Source organism: Odontomachus brunneus, unplaced genomic scaffold (assembly GCF_010583005.1).
Source record: "Odontomachus brunneus isolate Ranch 3 - 2012 unplaced genomic scaffold, Obru_v1 Obru_scaffold_147, whole genome shotgun sequence".
NCBI classification, from domain to species: Eukaryota; Metazoa; Arthropoda; class Insecta; order Hymenoptera; family Formicidae; genus Odontomachus; species Odontomachus brunneus.
In genome coordinates, this window is record NW_022639597.1 from 15361 (window position 1) to 35937 (window position 20577).

General features: G+C 36.5%; 2 protein-coding genes across 8 annotated transcripts in view; one reads left to right on the forward strand and one right to left on the reverse strand.

Annotated features, from left to right (window-relative positions):
- Nucleotides 1-237: 237 nt before the first annotated feature.
- On the forward strand, nt 238-9470 carry LOC116850512 (leucine-rich repeat-containing protein 40). Of its 2 annotated transcripts, none has more exons than XM_032828882.1 (4): nt 238-1203; nt 5335-5478; nt 5657-5824; nt 6688-9470. In XM_032828882.1, the coding sequence occupies exons 1-4, from the start codon at nt 1047-1049 to the stop codon at nt 6849-6851; spliced, it is 633 nt and encodes a 210-aa protein (XP_032684773.1). In that variant the 5' UTR covers nt 238-1046; the 3' UTR covers nt 6852-9470. The 2 variants fall into 2 exon arrangements, with proteins under 2 accessions (XP_032684773.1, XP_032684775.1); XM_032828884.1 differs by lacking the exon at nt 238-1203 and adding an exon at nt 1254-4157.
- Nucleotides 9471-10635: 1165 nt separating this feature from the next.
- Nucleotides 10636-20577, reverse strand: part of LOC116850511 (formin-binding protein 1-like) — a 31425-nt gene continuing 21483 nt past the window's right edge. For 2 of the 6 annotated variants that reach the window (XM_032828876.1, XM_032828881.1), the window contains exons 4-11: nt 19339-19645; nt 19054-19200; nt 18419-18775; nt 16602-16631; nt 15398-15705; nt 14962-15153; nt 14294-14430; nt 10636-14091 (exon numbers count right to left, since the gene is read on the reverse strand). In XM_032828876.1, the coding sequence (XP_032684767.1) occupies nt 13934-14091; nt 14294-14430; nt 14962-15153; nt 15398-15705; nt 16602-16631; nt 18419-18775; nt 19054-19200; nt 19339-19645 (1636 nt within the window). In that variant the 3' untranslated portion in view covers nt 10636-13933. The remainder of the gene's footprint in view (nt 14092-14293; nt 14431-14961; nt 15154-15397; nt 15706-16601; nt 16632-18418; nt 18776-19053; nt 19201-19338; nt 19646-20577) is intronic. The other 4 variants (XM_032828877.1, XM_032828878.1, XM_032828880.1 and 1 more) reach the window with 4 other exon arrangements.

Sequence of the window (20577 nt, forward strand, 5' to 3'; positions counted from 1 at the left end):
CGCGAAGAATTGTTAAAGCAACAGGAAAACCTTGATGGAAAGCCTTAGCGGCTCTAACGCGGAAATCTTGACATCAAATTTGACAGATCGCACGTCGTGCATGTCGTATCCACCTGGTCGCAGTTGTTTTCAAACAAAGAGAGGGAGAGTACATACACACAAAGTAGTCAGCTGATTCGAGACGCTTCCTTCATGTGAGTGGGGGAAATGGCGAAGGCTTAAATAGCACCGCGTGTACTCTTGCATTCTAGTGCCAGACGGAGTTACCTGAAACGAGTCTCGGTAGTTGAGCCGTAGTGGTCCTAAGATATATCGAGATACTGACGACCTGTCAATTGCAAGGACTTTGTTCTTTGATCGACTTGCGCAGGAAGTTGACTACAGGATCTGCGTACCGTCGAAGTTCCTTCGAAATTCGCGTTGGTCACGATCGAAATCGACGAGGTTTTCTTCGATCAAGGGGTTTTGTCATCCCGATCGCGCGAACATCACAGAGGATTACTGCGTCCTGGTGAACGTTGAAGAGGTCGAAAAGCTATACTCGGAGTTTGAGAGTGGTGTCCCGATAGAAGAACGCGTCGTACTTTATTTTGATCCTGAGGAGATCCAATTTGTGCGTCAATTCATCCTGATTCCATCCTGGAGTAATCTTTCACAAGGACAGACTTTTGGAATTCTATTTACATCTCCGATACATGGACTTATCGTGTGCTCATTCTTGAATCTTTAACAGTGACTCACATCGGTGAGCTAACGTTAAATTGATAACCATTGTTATAGAAAGGATACTGACTGCTCGTTTCATATGATATGATAGCGACGTAGCGAAGTCAAAAAGAAGAGAGACCGATATAAATATCACGAAATTTATATTAAACCTTTCACAATTAAGATATTTAATCTACTCGCAAAAGGCCATTTAATAATCCTTCGACAAACGTGCAAAGATCGGTACTGATTTCCGACGAACTTACACTCGAACGCTACAATTGTTGCGTAAATTATCAATCTCTCGTTATAAGGGAGAGTGTAAAGAAACAATCATCATGAGGCCACCCGCGTATAATACCGAGGAGGTGCAGCAGATCTCACAGGAGCAAGGCGAGAGAAATGTCGCGATGGCGGTCTGCGTGCAACTAGCTGGTCGCGCGATCATCAGGGTGATCGCGCGATGCGAGGAAGCCCAGGATAATTGCAATCTAGGTAAGTCGAGAGAAGTAAAGTATCCCAAATCTTTGGGACTATTTTCAAACACCCAAAAGACGTTCTGGATCTCTACTATATCTTCTTTAAAAGAATCCTTCAAAAGAATCCTTAAAAGTATTTTAAATTATTGAAAGATCCCTTCAGATGTTTGAAAGATGTCTAGTCCTTCGAGATATTCTTTAACTTTGTTATCACGAATCTGATATCCCGGTAAATACAGTTATCGACTTTGTAAGCATGTTTGATACGACAAACGTGGAAATTCTTGGCTTAACAGATTTTTAACATTATTAATACAGCGACATTTAATTAAAGTCATCTAAAAAATGCAGTTAATTACTTTTAACAAGGAAGTCTAGCTTGTAAACGCCATATACGCGCACGTCAGTACATTATGCTCATGGTACTTCCTGATTCAAGACGACTTCCACCCTTACCTTATCCGTATCGTCGTCTACGCGTACGACCTTGATGATCTACCACTTTTGCTACTTTTAATGTGTTAGTATTGTGTTTCACATTTCATCGCAAACTTTTTATTTTGCATGAACTATAGTTTTCCACTTTTATAAACGTTAAAATTGATTCAACCGTAAGATTTTTAAAAGGACAACATGGCGTCGAAAGAATATTCATAAGATACGCAAAAAAATTTGTCATGATTCGGTGAGATCTAAAGTCTATGTTTCAAACTTGGATGAAAATGAAGAACTGATAAAACTGGTAAATTTATAAAAAATGTCGGTGATATATCAAGAATTTTTCTAATTAGGTTTAAATCCACAGCAGATTGAAAATTACGAAGCAAAGATTTGTATTGTACATCAATTACTAAATTGGGATAACTGAGGTCATTGTATCGACAACAGCAAAATCGCAATAACTTTTTTGCGTATTGTCATCTATCTTATCTGATGTATTAACGCGATATCAATGACTCTCCTACCTTTTGTTAAATTTGAGATACGCATATTTTTCACACACGCAACATTGTTGTTACGCAGGGAAAACAAAGAGGAAGCGAGCGACGTCGATTAAAAGTGTATCTGTGATTGTCGCGAGAGAAAGAGATCTTCTTGCGATCTTCCGTTAAGATTTAGCAAAAAGCCACAATGTAATTTTGTAGAAAGTACGAATCACACACCCGTCGTGTAAAATTGATCACATGACAGACGGGGAACACATTTCCGTGCCGTTTCGTAATCGCGATAATCCTAGTCATGGTAAAAATTAGTAAAACTCGGTGTGTAAAAAACTCAGGAAAATTTTAACATATTAAAAAATAATATATACAAAATCGTTTCATAATGAGAAAAATAAATTAATATGATCGACTGAAGATTCGTTAAGAGTGGACATACGATATTCGTACATCGAGTTACAAGATTCTGTTAGAGTAATTAATAATACAAATAATACGAAGCTCCGTTGATGGCGACGTTTACGAATTGAACAGGAACGGATAAATAAGCTACTGGGTGGCGTTTCTCGTGCATCAGCTTGGATAAAAGTGAAATGCTCGCTCGGGCATACTCCGGCATAGATAATTGACTGGATAAACATTGCGTTACACAACGCGCATCCGGTCTTTGTCTCTCTCTTTCGCGCGAGCGAGGAGCGCGTCGTGATCGCATGTGTATCGCGGGACACCCGGTACGCGCGAAAGGTCGATCTCGGAATAGTAAAGCGGAGCCTTGGCAATGCTGATCTACGCCATTGCGAATACCGCCGGGAGGCTGTTCCTTCTTTATAAATCTTTTTATTACATACACGCCCGCGTATATTAAACGCGAAGTGCACGCGACCGAAATGTGGTGATTAAAAATCGCGACATAACTTTCGCGATCTCCGGCCGCTATGGATCTTTTTCCACTCCTGATTCTAATCCAAATTCGAGAATCATAGAATCTTCTGACTTGACTACGGAACTGCTGACACTCCAGAGACTTACGTACGTCGGTGAAGCTATAGCGCAGCATCAGGTCTTCGCTAAATTTGTATCAGTCAGCTGAGCGTTGCTAAAATTAAATATCAAGACTGATTTATCGTAATTATCAATAAAAAGTTGAATAGTTGCCTGCTCAGTATCTTTCCGTATACTCTTTTTTTATTTTGAAACAGTAAAGTTTTTTCTCTTTATATCTCTCATACTGAAGCTCAACTACTATACTAAATCTAGATCTAATTTAAACTACGATATGAAATCAATTAAACATTGGATCAGATATTCAATATTCGAAATGTATTAATTGTGTACTGAGCAATTTTTTTTGAGATGTACTTATCTTAGACACAATAAACTCAATTGCTGTTATAAACATTGTTTCACCTCAACGTGTATGTTAGAGTTAAGGCTGAAGACGTGCATCGCGTGCGAGAAAGATTCGCGAATTTAAAAAACGCAGGAATTTTCCAGTGCGAAACGCACAGACGCGTCTACGATGCGAGGAGTTTCCGTATAAAGGCAGCGCGACCTTAAATGGCAGCTTGCTGTCGGACCTCTTTTACCACTTTGTGGCGAAAAAACGACCGCGCGCACGTTAACTAGCGGCCGCTGTGATATACAAGAGAGATATTGAGAAATAACTATCAAGTCCGCGAACTGAAAATTTCAGTCGTCAAGAAAGTTATAGGACATTTACGAAAAATTCGACGTCTTGAGCTTTCGATCTCTGAAATTAATATGATCATAGCTCGCGGGCATCGGCAGTTGCATCAGAAAGTTTCCGTTTTCTTTCGCGCGTACCGCTGATTTCCTGGTTTCCAAGAAGCGCAATGAAAATCACGGCCGGCGCGAGGTCGCGAGATTTATTTCGGAGAGAGACGGGCGGAAATAAATGTTTCAAGCGCAGTTGGACCGCCTCGGTGAGTCAGTGCGACGGCCAACATGGCGCACGCAGTGACTAGAGTGGTTTTACGCTGCGAAGAGGCACAGGAAAATGAGAGCCTTGGTAAGCTATCGCAGAATTCGGTGAAAGTGCTCGGCGGTGCGGTCGTCCGCGCACAATTATACGACTTTTCTCGCTCGCGCACTCGAGATTCGGAAGAGAGACCATTAGTAAGCTCAAATCCGTCACGTATTTCCACGTGCTTTCGTAATACACGTTGTGTTGATGCGCGGATTGTATGCAGTGGGAATTGGGAAAGTGCGGAAAGAGATACGTCGCGATACTCTTGTGTCCGCAAGAATTCGATCGTACGCTGCAAATTCAAGTGTTATTTTAAACGTATAAGCGTGCAAGTTGGCTGAAGCTCTTTTTACATGTTTCTTACCGTTTGAAATCTCGTCATTTAATATGTTTAACGTGTTGAAAGGAAATTCGACCAAAGTATAGACTGATACGATGTATAGTTGATACATACGCTTTGAATTCGCAATTCATCGATGCTTCCGCAGTTTCCGTGAGATTATTTCCCACTCCCAGTTGGCGCGAATTAAATCACGCGCCTAGTTTCATCAGCTGTAGGAGAAACACGAGAGACGCGAGAGAGATCGGTCTTTCAACCATTAGTCTGAGGGGTTTATGAGAGTTTGTTTGATTTTATAAAAGTTTAACAAATCCGACGTTTATTCGCCGAGTTATCGCATCGCGCTTAACAATTCTGGTATTCATTATCCTCCCGGAACTGCATGCTCCGCCGTTAGAACGATCGCAATGATCGATAAATATATAACGCGGAATACGTCTGTTCCATAACGCGCTCGCGGCTCCCGCTTCAAATTGACGTCAGCGTCGGCGGTCTTCCGTGCTGGAAACCGCGCCGGAGAAAGCGTGAAACTCGTTGTACCGACATTAAGTGCACTTTCAGCCATTATGATGTACCTAGACTGGTGTATTTCCATTTTTGTTGAGTAACGAAAAACTTTTGAGGAAATCAATCGCCGGGTATTCGTAATTAACTATATTCGTGGTATACCGATGGCAGATTCTCTGTCTTTCCGAATATCATAATCTGCATGATTCAATTACCAAGATATGTGTTGTCAAATATTACAAAATCGCGGTAAACTATTTTATTATTTTATTAAACGCGAAAGGTGTCAATCGAAAGCGTTTCGAGCGTGTACTGCCATCATTTATTATATTTTTTTTAGGAAATTATATGTTCTGCCGTTTTATGCCTTAGACCTATCGGAGTGCCAACTCATGCAGATCCCAGACGCGGTCTATCACTTAATGCGACACACGGAACTGAAGAGATGCGATCTTTCCGGAAACGTGATCACGAAGATCCCGGCGAAATTCGCCGTCAAGTTCTCGCTGATTACCGGTGAGTGATAAATTGCATTGTGCGCGCGCGTACTTTCGAGTTAGATCGTCCATTCGTTTTATCCTAAAGAAAACTCCTCCTTTCACGGCTACGAAATTGACTCTCGCTCGAAAGGAACATCGTTATTACTCGCTCTTTACGTCGCGTTTTACACGTGTCATTGTGTTGTCGTTTGTAGAACTGAATTTGAGTCACAATCAAATGAGCAAGCTGCCGGAGGAGCTCGCCGAGCTGCAGGCTCTGGAACGACTTGACATCTCGCACAATACTTTCGTCACTCTACCACCTGTCGTCTGGCGGATGCCGCAGCTCAAGCGGCTCCTGGCCAACAACAATTTTATCATCGGTCAGTATCGATCAACTGGTGGTTACATAAGATACTTTCAGCAGCGATCAGCTGCTGACACGCGGTCGCGGAGCGGAGTCACAGAGACGACGTAACGAACTGCGGTCGTAATCACAATCCGAACATAGCAACATTATCGATTTCAATTATGATATAATTGTATCACCGTAAAAACATTTAGGGTTAATCAAAAAGTTCGGTTCGAACCAAGTTCGTCTCTATTGCATTCAATGAAAACAAGTGATTTATCGATCAAAGAATTGTTGTCTATGATCCTCCGCTAACGTTCTGTGGTTACTGAAAATTATCAGCATTGTAGTATATATATACATATGATATATATATATATATATATATATATATATATCCCGGGAAAAAAAGATTATAATTATAAATAAATATACGATTATATATGATTATATATAAATTTTGTCCATATATGTGACCTTATATATGATCATATCTAATTATATATGTCCATATATAAAATGAAAATTGTTAAATGAAAAAAGGAAAATATAATTTGATTCGATTAAACGTCGACATCATGGGCTACCATAAATATAAGCATTTACTTCAATTGTATTTTCAATAGTATTCTTTCCAATTGACATATATAATTATATATGTCAATTGAAAAAACATATATAATTATATATGATCATACATAACCATATATGAACAAAATTCATATATAAACTTTTTTTCCCCGGGGTGTGTTGTGTATGACTCATTGTAAAGATCAAACTAAACTTTCTGACTAATCTAATAAATTAAGTTTTATAGTGTTGAATAGAAATGTAACACATGATTTTTATTTCTCTTCGATTTGAGCCGGTGAATTCACTTATTCGCTCTTGCAGAAGTCGACGTGGAAAGACTCAGGCACGCACCTGTTCTGGAATTTGTCGATCTGCAGGCGAACCCGTTATCGGCCAGGATACACGATCTTCTGAGCACTCTGACTAGGATCAAAATCGAGCTGAGTCCTCGGCAGGTAGAAGACTGGGAGAACTTGAAAGTTTGAACATGAGTGAGAGTAGCCGATCTTTCGCGAAAGACGGCTGCAGGACGAGACCGTCCTCGCCTCCTCTCGACGAAGATTGCTCAAGACTTCGCGGACTAGCAGTAGCATCGACAATTTTTATACAGTGATAACGCGACGGACTGTGTGTGATAACGGGTAACCGCGCGGATCGCCAATCAATAAAAAGGTCCGCTTGTATTGTATTTGTAAATGCTATTAGAATCTGTATTTTATTACTGCGGATCAGCTGTCGATCTCATGGAGAAATCGACCAATCCCTCGTGTTTCTTTTGTACCGCGTGGATTTTTAGATTTTATCGCGATACAGACGAACCGTGGAGGACAGCGGTGATGTTGCGATACTTCATTGAATTCAAGGGTTTCTGCCTCCCAGAATATTGAAATTTTTTTAGATATTAGGGACATTTTTGAAACGGAGAATCCTTCGTTTTTAATCTTCGTTTTAAATCCTTAGATTCGCAAGATTTTCCCTAGAACAAAGATCTCAACAATTTGAAATCTCGGATTCTTTGAGATTCAAATTTTTCAAGCAATAAATAAGAAAGTTTGCATCTGCGAATCCTTGAATTCTTGAAATAGCGTGTCGTTCATGGGCGCATATTGTATCGACGATATTTTTAACGTAATTGTTGTCTGTTAACGCTATGGACAATTTACCGCTACGGACTGCCGATTTATGTATACATACCGCTCTACACTCTTTAATATTGAACTCATTGCACTCGAGTATTGTGAACATGACATACAATGTAACATAACGTAACAGAATGTTACCACAATGTTATATACAAAGTGATATTCTACACATTCATAAAATATTGCGAAATAATAAAAATATATAAAAATAAAAAGCGCGGACTCTACCGTAAATTACGTACGTTGAAAAGTTCCTTAATTTTTAGGTGCATGTTTAATTTGGATGTATATATAAAGAAAAGTATGCAATATAAATTTATAAATTTCAAATGAAGTTGGATTTTGTAGAAATCGAGTACAAAGAGTTAAAGAGTGACGAAAGACAGATACACACTAATAAATAGTTACCGTATGGATTTGGCGAAGAAAAATTACAAAATCTGCCAATGCAAATTTGCACGTTTTCGCAAAATTGTACGGACACATAAAATTGTATGTGTTTTGTGAATACAACACTGCGAGTAACGGTTACAATCTTAAATTTTTTTAGCTTTCTGTACTTTCTTCTTCTTTCCATCTAGTCAAGCGCCCTTGGATGTACGGATTTGTAGATTTGCAGATCAATTTTTACGGGTCTACAAAACTTACAATATGTGAAATCTTTGATTTGTAGATTCTCGATATCTTAGATCCAAGATATTTGACTAGAGTTCATAAATTGTTAGTTTTATACATCCAAGGATCCACAAACACATTTCAAAACACGATGCGATATAACAGTTTGAAAACACAACTTTTCTTTTCCTTCGATTATCTGATTTCGCAATAAATATTCCTAGTCTACGAACTGAATGTCCGCATCTTAGTTACAAAGATCATTGTATTACAATTTGTATTCTAAGTCATAATCGTCGTATTCTCGCAATATGTCGAAATGATTCATATTGTGAATTGAAACACATAATGTTAATCTAAACTTTGTTTCGACTTTTTTTCAATAAAACTCTCGACATATCAGTTATTAAAAATTTATACGATGACATTCACGAATAAACATAATTTTAATGAAAAATAACACATTGATTATGGAACAGTTGGACAATTTTAATCAGAAAATAATATGCAACATTCTACAAGATAAAAATTAAACCTTCGAAAAGTCGTCGTAAATTAATTCTAAGTCATAACTAATTTTACGATATCGTAAGTGTACAGTACTTTCACACATGTAACACGTTTCATTAATAGAAACATAAGTAGTTTACCTTGATCCGTTGAGATATATGTATATGTACAAGCACATATACAGAGTCTGTCAAAGAATAATCAAATTAATATCTTCAAAAGTAAATCAATCATAATATTTGTATTATTGGAATAAGTAATCACCATTGCAAATCGCATTAAGATCAGTTTATATCTTCTCCAGTAATAGGCCTAGAAAGTAAGACAGTTGAGATTCTAAGCGGAAACAAATCTCCAATAACTACAGCTAATTGTGCTATCAGAATAAGTGAACGTTATAGAAACCGCATTGACATTGGATCACGCGTTCTCGAGTAATAAGCCCTGAAAGTTTGTCATGTGACAGACAGGTGTGAATCCAGGTGAGCGAGAAAAAAATTTTAAACGTATAACACTATTCTCCTATAAAAATAAGTCATCACGATGGAAACCGCATTTCCATCGGATCACGCAGGATTCCGAGCAAGCATGTTCCACATTAGATATTCTAGATATTCTGTTCGGGAGATGCAATTTTAGCCACAAAAACTTTTACTTGTTTTTTACATTGTTATCCATGTCTCTGCACAACCAGATTTTGCAAATAGGCGTGCATAAAATTTTATTCAAACATAATAAGTGCTTATATTCTTGTACTGCACTACTCAAGCAAGCATGTTAAATATTTTACTATATTTTGTACAAATATATCTCTTTTTTTCTCTATTATTTACTGCACCACAATTGTTCTATTTTTAACTTAAATCTATTATTACTTCAATTTAAATCTATTACTACCTCAATTCTAAATTGGTGACAAAGGCGGCACGTAGCGGAGATTTCGGAACTAACTTTACAAAAATAACAGGTCTAAGAATCGCACACTTTATCTAGACCTGTTATTTCTGTAATATTAGTTACTAGCATTAGTTACTAACATCCAACGTAACAACATGCGACGAATATTTATATAACGAATATTTAACGAATATTTATTAGTGAACCAGTGAACTCTCCATGTCTGCTTTTAGATTTTTAACGAAATATAATGGTTCATTTAAACAAAAAATAGTTTAAAACAAATTCTAAAAAATTTAAATAATTAATTTAACCTATTAAGTAAATTATTTAAAATAATTAATTTAACCTATTAAGTAAATTATTTCTAAAAACTGTTATTTAGTGGAAGAAAACGATGTTCTTTGATAAAAAAACATTATTATTCAAAATAATATTTTACAAAAGCTTTGAGATTAAATGAGAGTTAGACTTATTTCGAGCAACTGTTTGATGTGAAACACTCACGAATATTTGCGCTTTCAGCCGGTAAAAGCACTTTCAATTTGAAGCATCCTGTCTAGAGAAAAGAGAAAAAGATGTTGTGTTACGTCGGTCTGCAGAATCCAAACAAGTAGATTCGATGCGCTCGTATCGCACCACTCAACACGTATATTCTATATTAGTTATTTTATTATATTTTGTATAAATATATTCACGCGCATATAATGATTATATTATTTTAAAAAATGATTATATTATTTTTAAAAATTAAGCGCTTTATTACGTTTTTTCCTCGTCAGCCGAAAGCATAGAAAGCATTTTTTGGCCAAATTATCGGCTGCGAAATATATAAACAAATGCGAGATATAAGTAATGGCAAGACCAAACTTAGTGTATGAATACTTATTTCATCTTAAATATACAGCTAAATCTGTAGTGATTACTTATGAAACAGAAAGTATTAAATATCTTGACATTGAGTATATCTAGATGCTATGAATAGGAAAATTATAAAAAGCTTACCTTAAACAAATAAGCCCAATAGTATATACATTACGATATAAAATAGAATTTCTATATGCAAAGGATATCTGGATATTGGAAGGCACAATTATTAGTCCAATTAACATGTCTGAAAGAGCTACATTGGTTTAGTACCTATATTTTCTCAATATTAATAATAATGATAATAGTGTAATAATAATAAAAATAATAATAAAGTATAATGAATCGCAGAATTAGTTATCTACAATACTTGTTCGTGTATAGAAAATCACAAAATATACATAGAACAGACACAGTTAAACGTGAGGGCACACAGTGGCCCATTATTTCATTTCATTGTCTTAACATAATTACCGAGCATTTCACTTGCTTTCGTCGTTAACGAACCGGAAGCAGTCGCGACGAAAAGCAGGAAGGGTTTGTGTATGTGTGTGTGTGTGTGTGTGTGTGTGTGTGAGAGTGTAGATAAACTATTGATCATGTTCATTTATGTACTTTTATACTTTTAGCTGTAGTGAAGCTACGCCTGTTTTGTCGATCGAATATATATATATATATATATATATATATCTATATATATAATATATACATATACAGTTTGTCAATGCGCGAGAAAGTACGATTACACGATTCCCAGATTTCGCAAAATTAGGACGAACGTGGCAGGTTTTTGCGTTCGCGCGAATCTCCCTTATATCGAATATCTGAATTCAGAATTTCAGACGTCGCGAATTTTCTCAGAGACATTTTGCTTACGATTCTACCCGTGACGAAAGCGAGTTCTGCGCAGCTTAATATCGATTCTGGCACTCGCACGCTCAGTGGCCACTCGCTTCGTTTTCCCGCTCCCGCATTCCTGGCAATATTTACATAAGTCTATCACTAACTAGATTCACATTCAGTCAACTTCATAAACATGGCACACCGGACTGTTCCGCCGGAACGGCTCACTTTTCGTCGCACCGAATTGGTGAATGTAAAGGTAAAACTCTCGATGCCATTGTCAACGGATCCGCGAGGATTGTCCGCTCTAAAGGTTCTCGGTCTCACAACTCTAATATATATGAACATATAATGTATTAATATTTTTCTTCACGGAATTTGATAATTTTCCGCAAATTCTAGCTTCCAAATAAGTCGATTAAAATTATTTAATCGAATCTTAATTTCACACTTTTGATTTCCAAAATTTCATCATATCTCGCAATTTTGATTACAAGCACGAGTGCAAGATTTCGGATAACGAGTATGATGAAACTCTAGCAAATGTCAGTCTCTTGTTCTCTCAGCGTGACAGTGGGCCATTCGCGAAACAATCAGTTGCCTTTTACGACGTCGAATCAAGTTTATAAAAGAACGATAAAACTTCGGTGCGGCGACGGTTACAGCAGTCACGATAAATTTACGAGTGACGAGTAGGCGGGATGCGATTATTAATACTAAGATAGTTTACTTTCTTTAACGGGGTCGTAAATATTTCGTTCGTGTACAGCTACGCGAAGAGAACACGTTTTGAGAAGCTGCGAGTCAAGGACAGCTTGACGACGTCTCAGTCGAGTTCTTCGGAGATTTCGTGCTTTAATCCTTAAGCAGACGCATCGCCGCAATTGCAGAAGTAATGAAAAATCTGTACACTAGTTTCAATATAGTTTGAATATTTTCTTTTTCGATGCAGCTTGGAATGCAATAGTCTAATGAGAAAACTTCTTTGATTTATTATTACTAGTTAAGTTCTCTCATTGAGCCATTGGTTCCAAACTGCATTGAGAAAAAATAGAAGCCATATTGAAACCAACCCAGATATGTCCAAAACCGTGTGTACAGACTTTAAGAAAGATAAGAATATTGCGCGTTGTAATTTTTTTAAATTTCATTCGAGATTAACTTTTCTAAAAAATTTATTATTTCAATTATGATTAAAATTATAATTCAGTACCTAGTTCTAATCGCGATTGTAACTAATAATCGCTCCAATTAACAATTTTATCTGTCTCACTTATGTATCTGCTCAAGGGTTAAAAGTTTTAAATGCGTACAACTGAATCTGCATATGATGGACATAATGCTATCGTACAGATGTATAAATTAAACCCTTGTCTAGAATTTTACAAGTTTTCTGCCATAGATGGATATGCAGAGCTGCCGCAGTCCTTCGTACAAAAGAATACTTCAGAATAAAAAAAGGGACATATTTACATGTTAAAACGTAATATACAGTCTGAGTGATAATATAATAATCGTAAATACAAAACAAAAATTTTCTTGAGTTTAATACGATAACTATTATTATTAGTCGATAGCTTCGAATCACAAACTAAATGTAAGATACAGAACCATGTGGTCCATTATTCGCGCGATAAATAATAACGCAAAATGAATTATCGCTTCAAACTTTTTCAAATTATTAATAAAGAATCAACAGCCATTAATATTAACTAATAATTTCGGAATGAGAGAAGCGGGAAGGGCTGTAGGACTGCCGCAACCCTTTCTAAAACAACATATAATTAGAACAAGAGAAAATAGTAGAGTAAAACTTTAAATAATACATTCTCCATTAATAACACCTATTTAACAGATAATCGATAGAATAATTACTATTTAACAGACTACAATTGTTAATTGGCTTCATATAGAACGAAGGCCACGGCACCTTAATAAATCCTGACAAGGGCTTAATTTCCTTAAGGATCTAGTAAGCCCAAGAATGAGCTCGATTCTACCGCTATTACGCTTATATTGATTGATCACAAAGCGGGACATTTTGTTCGCATATCATTCTTTCATTCCTGATTAATCAGGAATCTGGAGAGACGTGTGTTGGAGATAATTTACGCGTGTTATATTGGTCAGTGAACGCGATTACATCAAGAATGTTATCGCGTGACACTTTCTACAGATCGTGAATCTTAAATTGCGCGCTTCGGCGGACTTTCTGATTCTCAATGTTGCGAGTACAGGCAAGCTTGAACCAATAAGCAGAGTTTCTTTCTTTTACGTATTTCGTTTAAAAAGTATTCCGAAATTTACAGATTTTGGAAACCAATAGTTTGCGAATTTTTATACGTCTAAACAAATTATCAAAAAACTTTTAATTGTTCAAAGATTTTAAGATTCACGATTGTGGGTTGTACAAATCGCTCGCAAGATTTGCGAATTTTTATTTGCGTTTTCAAGAATTCTTGATGAGATCCTACGAGTTCTTCCTCTGAGTATTTTGAGCACGTTACTCAAATACATTGCTTTCGCTTAGGCCTGCTATTTACTTGTTGACACGTCTAATATCCCGTGCGAAATTTAACTAACACACGACTCTCGAGTCTGCGATGGCGCCAAATATTACGGGCCCACGACAATAATCTCTTTCAAGCGGTTCCGCCCTATGCGCTGTTCTTTCAACGTTCAAGGAGAAGCGGCTAAGTGTTGTACAGATGACACTCGATGTACGAAGTCGGTACGAAGCCCTCGATTGGTTGTGAAATGCGTCGAACTCTGGTCCAGCCGTCTCCCTGGTCCAGCTCGATCATGTATAGTTCTTCGCCGTCATACATTGGTATAGAACCTTCACTAGTCGCTGCAAGAATATAATTAAAATTTTTATCAAATATTATATGTAAATGAATAGTATAATAACAAAGAGAGAACGACTATTTGTTATTCTTCGTTTCTTTTAAACTATATGTCCGATTCAAAAGAGTTTTCGAGAAACATCAAAAACTTTCGAGAACATCTTTCAAATCTTTTTTTGAACATCTCTCTTTCTCTTTATCTCTTACCGTCGAAAGGATACAGCGCCCGACATGTTCCCAGTGGCGGTTGCGCATCCACTTCGTCAACGTAATACTCCTCACCACCGCTACCGGGTAGCGACGTTCTCGATTCGCCGAGGCCAGATTCCGGGCTGTTCGTGGAACTGTGCATGAGTACCATAAAACGAAAACCGTGGCTATTTGTCTAGTGGAAGTGTCTAGTCTACTCTCGCTTATTTTGTTTTAGTGACCGACATTGTAAACCAAAAATTTTTGTCAAAAGGAAGTAGCACGCGATCAAATCGCGACTTGATTCGGAACAGATGATGAGGCTTTATTTGCCAAATCACGAAATTGGTGCAACGCTCGTAACTCATACTACATTATCGGAAGTTTTATCTCTGTTACTTATGGCCGTCATTATCGATAAGATAAGAGCGATTTAATGAAAACTGTAGACGTCGCAATATCTCTAACTTATGAACGTAGAAGAGTTATGAAAAACTGAGAATTTATGATATAATACTAAAACAGTATAATAATAGTAGAACAATTAACAATCGTGGAATTTTAAGTGCGCTCGACGTAAGTGATAATAGAATCAATTTATAAATCGAGAGTTTCATAAAGTTTTCAGACTTGTTTATATGAAAATAGTGTATTACACTCCACCGTATATTACCAAGGCGACTTACCCATGTGTCGGCTGTGGTGTGCCCGGTGCACTTTTTTTGTGAACAGGCTGGTTCGCGTTCACGTTGCTGACGCTCGAGTCCGAAGCGGACCTCGAAAGGCTCTCTTCACCACCCGAGTGACTGGATCTTCGTGAACTTAACGGTCTCGTTGCCGAGCCATTACTAGTGGGTTTTCGCGGTGCTTGACTTGGGCTGAAAACATAATAAAATTAGTAAAACTTGTAAAATTTTATATATAATGAATAAAAGTCGTAAAAATAAACACATTATTATATACTGTGCAAATAATTAAACACCTAAAATCATTTAACATGAAAAGACTAACATTAGACATTTTTACTTTTAGTTGAATTAGAATTTTCTCTCCCTGGTAGAAGAGCTATTTATACAAACGGCACAAATCTTTCAGCGGTTTGCTCGACAATGCCACTCTTACCTAGACAAACTGACGCCAGCGCGCATTGCTTCTTCGAGGTAGCCTTGAAATTTTGCCAACTCAGCTCCGAGTTTGTCCAGCTTATTGCTAGACTGGTTTAATTGTCCCTCTATGCTCATCGGGTCTCCGAGGGCGGGATTCTGTTCGTATACGCCTTTCATTTTCATCAGACCGTCTCTCGCTGCGGTCTCTTGTTGGATCTTCGCCTGGATTTCGTCCAATCTCTGTTGCAGTCTTTTCTTTCGCTGATTCGGTGGCAGATCGCTGCAGTCCTCCTTAGCGCCGTCACCGTAGCCAGGAACGTTATTCTGAAATTTGTTATAATGAGTTTCACATTTTATAACGTCACAAATGTTTCAAACACTTAGAATTCCTTGAGACCCAAGAAATCTTTTGCGGCATGTTACCGTTGAAATAAGACTACTGATTTCTGTCAAATTATAGTACAATTATGATGTATTCGGAATTAGATAAGTTACGATATCAAATTTTACTATAGTAGATCACTATCTTGTAGTACAACAATTTACTTATTTTTAATTTATAGTTTCTCGTACTTGTAATCTGGGTCTCAAGAAAATAACAGAAAAAAGAAGATGATGAGAAAACTTGATAACACATTTTGTTAGAAAACTTTCGTTACAGATTCGAGAAAGTTAATGGAAGCTAGTATATTAATATTAATGAATAATTTTAATATTTAATACTGTTCGCTGTTTTAAGCAATAATGGATAAAATGGATAAAATGGATAAAATGTATTTATTTTCTGCAATAAAATAATGAAAAATAAAGATAACGTAATAATTTAAAAAATGGGGATAGCGTCCAACCCTCTTGGTGCTGCAAAATCTGTAGCTTTGATAAGTTACCTGATATACACAATTAAATTTTAATTTTTTTAATATCTTGGGAGTCTAATAAATTCATAAACTTACATAAACCAATTGACTTCGTTAAGATTGGATTTTGCAATTTGTGGCTTTCGCTGATGTAGGGATTCTTTCAATTTAATTTTCTGCGGAATAATTGAATTGCTGATTACCACAATTCTACTTCAAACAAGACATCGTCTCTTTCTGTCTCATCTGTATACTATTGCATATAAAGAATAAAGAAGACAAGCAAGTTGAGCACTTGTAAGCGTTCAGCGCACCAAAAGGGTTAATCGAAAAGTGACGGCGATTGTATAGATAAGGACAGACCTTTAAAGCTATGCACACCTCGATCAACTTCTGTTGTTCGCATGAAACAAATCCCAAAAGCGTATCATTCAGCGAATGAACAGGACGGACTTTTAGCAGTAAAAGCTCGCTTTCAATGAGCGAGAACTCAGAGATCGTTACTTTTCTTAGAAATATTAATCTCAAACAATATATTAAAAATATTTTATGTATCATAATACGAGAAGAGAAATGATATATTTATTACAGAAATGATATATTTATTACATAATAACTTCCTATATAATAAGGTAAGTTAAATTTAATTTAAGCTTCACAAATTATTCTATAGATTCATAAATCTTACATTTTAGAGATGTATGAATTCTTGATTTTTTAAAGCACATTTATATTAAACTCTTGATCGAATCCAGTTTGGTTCAGTAGCGATATAATTTTAAAGGAATTACATTTTGTAGTAAGTATAGTGAAAATCATATAGTACTTTAGGAAAAAATTAGTCTTATGTTGATCAGAGTTAATGTTAATCGCTGAGTTCACGTTCTTCTAACAAGACATTTTAATATTACATGTAATTTATTTTTAAAAGACAGATATATTGTTGGTATTATATACATAACTGTGAGCGAATAAGCAAATCTACGGAGTACTTACTAAATATGATAATATCCCAATTCATAGCCCGTGATGATTGGAAACAAGAACGCCACAGGCAGATTGAACCATCCACCAAATTAATAGAAAGTATAGAAGAAAAATAAGTTACGCTTTTCATTATGCGAAGTAGAACAAAAGAGATTGCAAATTACAGTTGAAATATATAAAAATATAGCCGACCTATATTCGTCGATTTTTAATGAGATTATTAGGAAGGGAGTACGTCTTTTGTTTTGATATACTGTGATTAAAAGTTGATATTCGCAAAATTACTTTATCAAAGTTTCATTAAAATTTTCGACAAATATAGTTCTATAGTATTGTAAAGCATTCTCAGAAAGTATGCAGACACAAAAGTCGCTTCGAGAAATAATTAAGGATGCGTAAAAATTGCTTCAAATAATAATAACAGTGTGCAAAACGTAACTAAAAAGTCGCTTCTAAATAACGTTACTGTAGCTGCTTGAAAGAATGCGAAATCTATAATATACATGCGCAATAGAAATTTGTATGCACAATAAATCGCAGGCCTGTCGGCGCGAGTAAGAATAGATGCAAGTATATATATATATACAATAAATAATAAATTAAAATAATAAAATAAAATGGCGGTTTTCAAAGGATTTTCGTGCATGCTGTAATATTCTTCAATATTCTATTTATCCGTTTCTTTTTATAAAAGCAATAAGTTAATCATTTTACGTTATGTTACGTTATGTTACGTTAACCCTTGTTCGAAGTCGTGCAAGTTTTAGAGTTGCATTTCTTCAGGATTTGGAAAAGTTACTGAACACACATTCGTTGTCAAAAGATCGTGATGATAATATGATAGAATCAAACCGTTAAAGAGACTTCATAACTGCATAAGAATTAATATGTATAGAGTGTCCAAAAAGATATTAAAGTTATACATTAGAAATTAGAAACATTAGAAATTAGATACATTAGACATTAGAAACACTGATAGAGATTCATAAAACATAACATACAGTTTAGCAAGTTAAAAAATAAATTCAAACCATTTATTGTTTTTCACTTCATATATAATATTTTAAAAACATTACAATCAATCGTCGTATCGTATCATTCTTTCAGAACACTCTAAATATTAAGAATATCGCACCCAATAGCACCGAAAAATTTGCAGTGATATTCTAAAAGAATCATGGAGGAATATCTACCTTATTACTGCTGAAGATCCCGAAGAGGCCTACCCTCTTCTTGATTTTGCCACCAGAGACAGTACCTTTGACTGTGAGGTGATTGTGAATTGGCTGCATGACCGGCTGGGCTAGTTGGCTATTGCTGTCGTAGTTTTTGGCGACTGACAGATCCTCGAAGGGGAAGTCGCCAGGCGGCTGGAAACCGCTTTTGTAGCGTTCGATCACTAGCATCGTGTCCTCTTTTTCATTGATCTCGTTCGCTGCCTTTTCGATGCCATCAAGACATTGAGCAATTATTGGTGCTACCGCCCGCTCGATTTCGACCGACTTCATCATGTAGTTTCGCATGTTCTTTATCCTTTTTTCATCCAATTCCTGTGGCGTTATATATAGAGTATATAGTTGTATATAATAAAATATCATAAGAAGATATTGCGGAGACCATATTTTACGGTCGAAAAAATTGAATAAAATAATATTGCGATGATTTCTATGAAACTTTTCAATCTTTTAGATGACGATCAATATTTTTTAACATTCTATATATGTCAACAAAAAGATACTCTTTAATATCGTTATGAAACATTAGCAATAAATAGGACTAAATAATAATAATTTACCCGCAATCGTACTCGGTTATGACAAAGCAGTACCTGAAGGTGCTGGAACACTTCCGGCATCGCTGTGTGGTAATGCAACGTCTGCATATCATTCGTCTTCTGCAGCTGATTAGCGTACTCTGTTTTAGCCTCCTCGCTCTGCTGAGTCTTCAGGGTCATGTTCATCCTCTGTTTTTCGACCTGCACGATGTAAAACAATTGATTATCATTTATATAATTTCATTTAAAAAGATCTATATTAAATAACATATTTGAAAGCTAAAGATTTCTTCCAGAAAATGTATCGTTTATTCCAAAAAGAAACAATTTATCACGTACTTCTGCTCTCGAGAGATTAAGATCTGCGTCTGCTCGTTGATAGTTTTCGACAGCGCGTTCCGCCTCGCGAAAGGCCTTCTCGTAAGCCTTCCTAGCGCGTTCCAGGTTGCCGATCTGGCCGGCTAAAGTAGCCATCAGTCGTGCGCCTTCCTGCAAATGTTTCTTACGATCCTCCTTGAAATCCTTCACCAAGATGTTCAACTCCCGTAGGACGTTAGCCTGAAGATTCTCCGCGATCACCTCCCTTTGACCGGCCTGATCGTTAACTTCGTTTAATTCCATTTTGAATGCCCGGCAAGGACTATACCTGGCAATGATAAGTTGTATCAGACTAGGTAATATTGTTTGGCTTAACGTGATAGTTTCTTTTAATGGTTCAATGCAATTCTCGTGGGTGAAAGAAATAAATTCTGAAAGAATTTAATTGCAGAATACGCTACGCATATAGTATCAACATGAGTCAATTATTTTCGAGAACATGAGAAACCGAAATCTCGACTTCCACGTCGATTAGTGTGACGCACGACGAAGATTAAACCAAGAGTGCGAGGGTCTCTTGTAAAGTTATTGAACTTATAAAGTATCTCGCCCACGCAATGAGATAAACGGTCCGCTTCTGTTTTCTATCTGGGTCCGTGATGCGCATCCGTTTTCAGTCGGTGAATAAGCGAATTTTGCGCGACGACCATGAGCGAATTTTTTATCGTGATAGGACTCGTCTTATTTTAGAATGCAATTATAAATCTTACCTTTCGCGAGACTCGACATCAAATCGAAACCTTATAGAAGAGGAAATCTTAATCATAAGCAATTTTTAAATATTTTTCGCTATACAATAAAATAGGAAGAGTGTAGCATAGAGTATATTCTATATAACTATATCTTTCATAGTAATTATGTTATGTGAAGCGAAAAATAAATGAACACCGGCTTACACCACTCTAGTCTTGCAACTTCAATTACCTTAGAAGAGGATATTGTCTTTTTATTCGTCAGAGTGCAGTATCTATTTCTCTCGATCACCCAGTGGTGTAATTTATCTCAGCTGCGGGCGATTTAAATACATGTTTGTACTTTTTCATGTTTTGTATACATATACGCACTCAACGAACTTATCTACGATCGTCGGTAATATGAGAGAGATAGAGAGAGAGAGGGGAGAGAGAGAGAGAGATAGAGAGAGAGGGAGAGAAGAGAGAGAGAGAGAGAGAGAGAGAGAGAGAGAGAGAGAGAGAGAGA

Excerpts from the sequence above, each read along its gene's own strand:
- LOC116850512 (XM_032828882.1), top strand. The coding sequence starts at position 1,047 with ATGAGGCCACCCGCGTATAATACCGAGGAGGTGCAGCAGATCTCACAG. Across the intron at positions 1,204-5,334 it reads CCAGGATAATTGCAATCTAG|ACCTATCGGAGTGCCAACTC; the intron begins GTAAGTCGAGAG and ends TTTATGCCTTAG. Across the intron at positions 5,479-5,656 it reads CAAGTTCTCGCTGATTACCG|AACTGAATTTGAGTCACAAT; the intron begins GTGAGTGATAAA and ends TGTCGTTTGTAG.